At 34.6% G+C, this 8,291-nt stretch overlaps 1 protein-coding gene across 2 annotated transcripts in view; it reads right to left on the reverse strand.

Annotated features, from left to right (window-relative positions):
* Positions 1-313: 313 nt before the first annotated feature.
* Positions 314-8,291, reverse strand: part of LOC117116811 (GPI ethanolamine phosphate transferase 1-like) — a 29,667-nt gene continuing 21,689 nt past the window's right edge. For both annotated transcript variants that reach the window (XM_033260905.1, XM_033260906.1), the window contains exons 18-19: positions 1,968-2,137; positions 314-1,462 (exon numbers count right to left, since the gene is read on the reverse strand). In XM_033260905.1, coding sequence (XP_033116796.1) covers positions 1,330-1,462; positions 1,968-2,137 — 303 coding nt within the window. In that variant the 3' untranslated portion in view covers positions 314-1,329. The remainder of the gene's footprint in view (positions 1,463-1,967; positions 2,138-8,291) is intronic.

Here is an 8,291-nt window from a genome sequence, read left to right on the forward strand (position 1 = left end):
CCTACTTAATTCAATATGCCAATGATCTGTCTCTTATACACATCTAGATGTGTATAAGAGACAGGAGATAGGTAGATAGGTATAATTCCAGAGCCTGTACTTATAGCCTAAATGATAGGCCAAGCAGATCAAAATACGAATAACATAACTCGTTTTTGCTATTTACAATTAAAAAGGTACTGAATACTGAAGTGCGATAATGAAAACGAACATTCCTATACAATGACAGTGGGAGTTAAATCTTATCTGTAAACTTAATACAAAAAAAGAAGAAAAAGCGAAATGTGAAAAATGATACGAAGACGAAAAATTGTACTAGATTCTGATTCGAATTTATTGTCAGGTTAACTTTGCAGGAAATCATAAAAAATTGTTTACATTGTACTACAAAGTGATACAAATTAACCGTATAAACCATTACAAACCAGGTAAAAACTCAACAGCAGCTCAGTCTTATAATATGCAGTATTCTAAATCGTTTTGGTAATGTCAACATTGTTAACATAATTTTACAATAAAAAATTCTAAACAGATAATAGCTTGCATAGATTATGTAAAAAGAAATAAAAGTAAAATTTATCACCCGTATTATATTTTTATAATTCTACACCAAAATTAACTTTGTACCAGACAGAAAAGCTTTGAAATACAGTATACCTATTTTTACCCTGGGTGACCTGATCAGTGCTAAAGCATTGTTATCCTCCAGAGGCCCAGCACGCATACAATAAAATACAATCAAATGACAAAAATCGAGAGAAAAGTACAAAGACAATAAATAAAGGCTATATACATTAAAAATGTTAAAAGGATAAATTCAACAACATTATTTATACTCTCAATGTACATTAAAAATACTTATGACCTATGGGTATAGAAAGCCTGTGTATTTCCCTTTCCGAGAAACACATTTCAAATAAGACAAAGACTCTACACAAACTAAGAAAGGTGGTCATTGCTAATAAATATAAACTAGCCAAACACTAAGTGCCAAGCATACAAAGATCATTCTATGTTCCTACCTTTCGTGGTTTACTGTTATTGGTACATTAAAGGTGATTCTATTACAACAGTATACACAATTTAATTACGCATTAAAGGTGACTTTTTTGGCCACAATATTGACTTATGAATGTAAGCAACCCTACAATTAGTCCTTGCAATTCAATAATGTCATTCTATAGATTTACAAAGCACGAAAAAAATGAGAATTAATAATCTCTTATAAACATAAACTATAGTCCCGATTAAATCGAATAAAATCATTCATGAAGAATAAACTGTAAAACAAATCAATGTATAGCCTATAAATGCGTTTAATTCTTCTTGCTACTGTCCATGGAATTTGTATTTTCGGCGGAGTCTGGTCAGATCGATAGGTGGCGCTGTAAATATTCGTGATACAAGCATGAGCAGTAACACAAAGAGTATCATGGTCATAACAATGACGTAATGGCTAATGCTGTACAAAAGAAAAAACAAAAGATTTATTTCGAAAAACCCAACTCTTTAAAATATTAAATGAAACATTTAAAAACATTTATGATAATTAAATAAGTTCAGCAAATTTAATAACATTTTTTTTGTACTGAGATGTGTGAGGAAAATATAGCATATATTATAAAATAAATTTTATACCTCCATGGTCATAGGAGTGATGTTTTCACTAACTGACGTGTTATCGTATCGAAAGCTTAGTATGTTCCCAAATACTTGCAAACAAAATTTCCAAGTGATTCGGGTGGGAATCGAACCCATGAACTCCAGATAACTAACCTGGTGTCATATCCACTAGACCACCAGGCGAAACAAAACATCACTCCTAATTATTTGAAATTATGCAAAAAAACAACTCCATATGCCTATATCCATGCTTAAATGAACAAACAACTGCCTACTTAATTCAATATGCCAATGATAACATTCATTAAATAATCTGTAATATTCTATACTAAAGCTGATCTTACCTGGTGCCAATCTCTAGCCAGCTACCTGTATCTTGTACGAGATAAAAGAAGTGCAGGGCCATGGAGTCCGACATAAGTAGAACCAGAAGAAACAGACTGGACATGGGAACCGACAGGACTAGATGGATGGCTTGGAACGTACAAGTCACCAGCACAAACAACAGAGCAATCTACCAATTGAGTAAATGTTTGGTAAATTACACTTTCAATTAGAGAAGACTTCTCTATTTGTCATCCAATCATTTCCGTTCATCATACAAAACTGGTATTATTAGGCCTAAATTATTTGTCCTCTTACAAAGGCATCGGCAGCAATCAAAGCTAAAGAAACGAGATTTATACACGAATGTAAAATACCCATTAACAATAGAATGCTATGCACACAATGCCATAGCCAGGATTTTCAAACAGTGCGGAACAATATCAGGGTGGACCCACTTTGCGCGTAAATTCAAATAATGTGGACCCATTTTAAAGTTAACACATTTACACAAGAATATGAAAAATCTGGACTCATTTTTCAAAACTATTAACCCATTTTAGGCTAAATATGAGAAATCTGGACCCAAAATGTGGACTCATCTTATGCATACAATTCCATACTTTGGACCCATTTTTAAAAATGTGGACCCATTAGAAAAACTGTGTGGGACTTTTCCAACTGTCCCAATAGCTGGCTATGGTATTGTATGCACACCAATGTTAACAACCTACTTAAGTAAAATATAAATGTTTTTCTTGAACCAATAACAACATTTGCATACTTTCAGCAAAAATAATTACTATTGGTTTAACTAAGAAAAACCTATAATTTAAATGTTCTGAGATGGGGGTCAATAAAAGGAGAGAGCCAATAAATTGTAATTTTTTTAAACTAATATAATATCTACTCACATTATTAGTATAATTAATTACATTATTATTACTTATTACTAAAGTTTATTAATTACAGTACTAGGATTAATACTATTGTTATAATTTTTATCCTTTGTAAACTTTTTAAAGTAATTATTATTAGGTCCATGTTAGTACTCATATTATTAGTACCATTAATTACATAATTAATTACATTATTATTACTTATTACTAATATTTATTATTACTTTATCCCTTGCAAACTTTTTAAAGTAATTGTTATTAGGTTCATGTTAGTATTCATATTTTTAGTATCATTAATTACATTATTAATTACATTATTATTACTTTATTACTAATATTTATTATTATTATTATTATTACAGTACTAGGCCTACTACTATTGTTTTAATTTTTATCCCTTGTAAACTTTTTAAAGTAATTATCATTTGGTCCTATGTTAGTACTGTATAATGTTATATTCATTGCATCTGCAGCTCATATAATAATGTATGTGGTATATTTATGAAGATAAACCATTTAGATGTGGTTCATTTAATCAAGTAAAATTTTCTGGTGTTAATGCCTTTTTTTCCCCTTATATTACTTCCTTTAGTTAAGTCAAGGAGGTATATACACCTCCTTGGTTAAGTTACGTCCAATGAATGCCTACCCTGTATTTACAAATTGTGTTTTACATGTACTAAGTCTGAGCAGGGAGAATGCTCTAAATTCTTAAATCTTACCATCTTTTTTTGTGTTTTAATTTTGTTGGTTTTAATGACTTTGATTGTTAGTTTTACTGTGGATGTACCATTGATGTGATGTGTGCCACTGTTAAAAAAGCATTTTCCAAATAAACATTATTATTATTATACATTCAACAGCAAGTATACTCGCCACTTACAGGAAGGAATGAGGCTTCAGAAACTAAGTCACTTTATGAGGCTTAGGGAGTGGGGTTTTTAGTAAGGAGAAAAAAATAAATCTTTCAGGATGTAATATGATTTGAACCCACGACCATGCGATTGAAAAGCAAGTATCTTAACCACCAAGCTACAGATCCACAACTGTACTCATTTACAGGCGAATCCAGAGAACTTCTGACTGGGGGGGGGGGGGCACAAAATGAAGTTCACTCCACCATGCCCACCTCAGCCCACCATGGTTGGTGTAAATAAGTGGTAAATAATAGAGCCCTCCTTTCACCCTCTCCTGGATCGCCACTGAACTCATGTGTGCACTTCTTTTTTTCCTCTTTCCTATCTTTAACATAATTTTTTTTTTTTTTAAATTTTTCGGCTTGACTGCCGGGGGGGGGGCCCCCACAGGCCCTCATTTCCCCCTCCCCCCGCTGGATCTGCCACTGTCATTCACACAATGGTACTCATCTTGTATCATAATAAGGAGAAATGTCTTATTTGAAAGGATTCTATGACTAAATGGTGTCTTAAGTGAAGACTTGCACTCAGCAATGACTTGCAAATTATCAACTCCTACATAAAAAAAAAACCTCAGTGATTTTACACTTTCAAATAATTATGTCCTTTTCACTTCATATTTGTTTTTGACAGATTGTTTTTAGAAAGTGACCAGGAGATGAACCATAATATTGTCCATCAACACATGTACATGAACTTTTAGAAGAATCCGTTCAAAATTAGTCTGGAAACCATGTAATCAAGAATGATAGGTTGTGATTAGCAAATGGGTGCACTTTGGCTATGTTGAAACTTAAACTGTGTCTGCACTGGAATACTGTACTCATTTACAGGCGAATCCAGAGAACTTCTGACTGGGGGGGGGGGCACAAAATGAAGTTCACTCCACCACGCCCACCTCAGCCCACCATGGTTGGTGTAAATAAGTGGTAAATAATAGAGCCCTCCTTTCACCCTCTCCTGGATCGCCACTGAACTCATGTGTGCACTTCTTTTTTTCCTCTTTCCTATCTTTAACATAATTTTTTTTTTTTTTAAATTTTTCGGCTTGACTGCCGGGGGGGGGGCCCCCACAGGCCCTCATTTCCCCCTCCCCCCGCTGGATCTGCCACTGTCATTCACACAATGGTACTCATCTTGTATCATAATAAGGAGAAATGTCTTATTTGAAAGGATTCTATGACTAAATGGTGTCTTAAGTGAAGACTTGCACTCAGAAATGACTTGCAAATTATCAACTCCTACATAAAAAAAAAACCTCAGTGATTTTACACTTTCAAATAATTATGTCCTTTTCACTTCATATTTGTTTTTGACAGATTGTTTTTAGAAAGTGACCAGGAGATGAACCATAATATTGTCCATCAACACATGTACATGAACTTTTAGAAGAATCCGTTCAAAATTAGTCTGGAAACCATGTAATCAAGAATGATAGGTTGTGATTAGCAAATGGGTGCACTTTGGCTATGTTGAAACTTAAACTGTGTCTGCACTGGAATTTTGACCATGATAAAGGCTATGTTCTCACACGGATCCTGCTAACCGTTAGCTGCCGTGCATCCATACGAGAAAATCCCGATCCAGATACCAAGAATATGATAATCGAATCACTGGCCAATAAGAAACTAGAAATTGTAAACACGTATGTGTGATTGGTTGATGATAGAAACACGCTCAACTTGCTAACCGTTAACGGTGTCCGGATACCGCTAACGGTAAGTAACTTTACCGTAGTAAAATCATACCGGTGGATGCGGCAGATTTTAAGATAATAAGGTTCTAAGCATACAGTACATGGAAATTATAATTGTAGATATATTCTGCGAAAAGTATAGCATAATATTGACATGCATTTAGAAAGATTTAACAATGTGACGCTGTTTGCACGCTCAGGAAAAACTAGATTGTAATTTAAAATTAAATTTTTCTTCTTTATATTGAGTACCGTATATTCTTGAAAAATAGCAAATTTCGATCGAAAAACAGGGTCTTATACGCGCATCACATACACATTTTAGATTTTTTAATCATGTTCGTCTGAAGTGCGGAATATTTGTAACATGCATATTTACTACTGAAAAGAAGCTAATTAGTATGAATTAACGCATCTTTAAATGCGGGGAAACAAGACATACATTCGGCTCTGTTTTTAGTCAGTTAGATGCAGTAATAAGACCATAAAGAGCAGCTAAAGTATGAATTCCGACACTGAAGCAGGGGGTCATCTTATAAACTTGTGAAGCATCTTGGATAATTTGATGAAGAATGCTATGCAGATGGACCTACTGACGGAGTGATGTTCTAAGGACTGAACATCAGGTGGAGTGATGTTCTTGAACATAAGGTGGAGTGATGTTGTGATGAAACTACAGTTTGAGAAATGTTATAATGACTGAATGTCAGGTAGAGTGATAATGTGATGACTGAATGTCAGGTGCAGTGATGTTCTTGTGACTAAAACGTCAGGAGGATTGATGTTCTAAATACGGTACATTGTTTTAATGATGGAATATCAGTTGAAGTGATCTTCTTACCAATGAATGTCAGGAGTGATGTTCTAACGACAGACGGATCGATGTTCTAACAACTGGATGTCTGGTGAAGTGATGTTCTTAAATGACCGAGTGTCCGGTAGAGTGATGATGTAATGACTGAACATCAGGTGGAGTGATGTTCTAATGTCTCAATGCCAGGTGGAATGTAATGTTTTAATGTCTCAATGTCAGGTGGAATGTGATGTTCTAATGTCTCAATGTCAGGTGGAATGTGATGTCCTAATGTCTCAATGTCAGGTGGAGTGGATGTTCTAATGTCTCAATGTTAAGTTGAGTGTGATGTTCTAATGTCTCAATGTCAGGTGGAGTGTGATATTATAATGTATCAATGTCAGGTAGGGCATTGTTCTACTGACTGAACATCAGGTGGAGTGATGTTCTAACAACTGGATGTCAGGTGGAGTAAATGTTCTAATGACTAAATGTTAAGTGGAGTGAAGTTTTTACTGACTGAATGAGCTTTCTGCATGGGGATGAATGCTGCAGCTGACTTCAGAGAAAAAAGTTAAATAATATGTAGCTAAACATGAAAACATTCTGAAATTGTGGGAGAAGGGTTAGTTTCTGAAGATTCTTGCTTGAGAACATGCCGACATCTGGGAGACTCATGCAACACAAAGGAGATCATTGCACCCCTGAGAAGTCGGACCAGTGTTGTATTGACTGAGCTACGGGTGAATTTCAGATTGTATTAAAGTGGAGTGATATTCTAACAACTTGATTTTCTACTTCTTTCCAAAAAACATAATAGCTTATCAATCAAAACCTTGTCAATAGTCAATGGTCTAGTGTTTACAGCATATAATACAAACAATACTAGGTCTCTATGTGCTAACTTAAATCTTAAACTAAATTATTGGTACAGTACTCATACAGTAATATTGTCCTATATATTTTTTTTTTATCTTAATCTGTTTACGTGGCATTCAATCTCAAGATTTTTGTTTGTGACTTTTCTCTACCAATCCCTGTAGACATAAAATCCTTCAACAGCTTCAAAAGAGTAGTAGTGTGATGATAAAAAGCCTCAAAGTACAATTAGAAACTCAAGATTCGTCCAATCACTGACCGCGATCGCTGATCTTGTCGCCACAATTCTCCGGCAAGTTTCCGGACCGTGGGCAAGAAAACTAACCGCATGGCTATGATTCATCATGGAAATAGTGTTGGAAACATTGTGTGGGATGATAAGGCAAATTTTACTTATCTTTACCCAAAACAAGGACAGTTTCTCTAATGGTGGTAGTGTGACACGACACAGGTGCGACAATGTAGAGGTTGACATGGGACTAGCGTGATGCTCTAACACAGGTTGAGTGTCTTAACTGTAAGAGCTTCAAATCTCTTGATGCAATAATCTAGATTATCGCAGAACCACACTGCTTGATGGGGGGATTCCGGCTGATTCATCACTCAATTTCAAGTCTGATAAAGAGGAGTCAAATCCATAGTACTGTAGTACGATACGATATTATGATCGTATATAAACTCTAAAATGCTAATCAAGGGGGATTCTGTCTGTGTTCTACGAATAAACAAATTTTCAAAAATTGCTTACTTTATATAAGATGTAACTTTTTAATTAATAAATCCTGATTGGGACATACGTTTTTCTCGATTATTTATTATCATCTTTAATTAATGCCAGTGGAGGTATATCTCATCTATCCATTGCGCATTACACAATACCTTTATAAAACACTTTTCCTAATGGGAAAAGCCAAGGGTGTATATCACTTAGCCTCATAGCTCTGTTGGCAGAGTATCCAACTGGTAATCGGAAGGCCTTGGGTTCGAATCCCGAAGGGGACATACGTTCTTCTCAAATATTTGTCATTTTTTATATCACCAGTGGAGGTGTATTTCTATACCAAAGTTAATATGAATTTATAATTCATTGTCCTACTTTTAATTTATTAATCTCATTACTTAATTATTACCTGTTAATAATTGTACGTTGTAGTAACGTT

This window comes from Anneissia japonica, unplaced genomic scaffold (assembly GCF_011630105.1).
Source record: "Anneissia japonica isolate Jap-2015-1 unplaced genomic scaffold, ASM1163010v1 scaffold287740_len772037_cov194, whole genome shotgun sequence".
Classification (NCBI taxonomy): Eukaryota; Metazoa; Echinodermata; class Crinoidea; order Comatulida; family Comatulidae; genus Anneissia; species Anneissia japonica.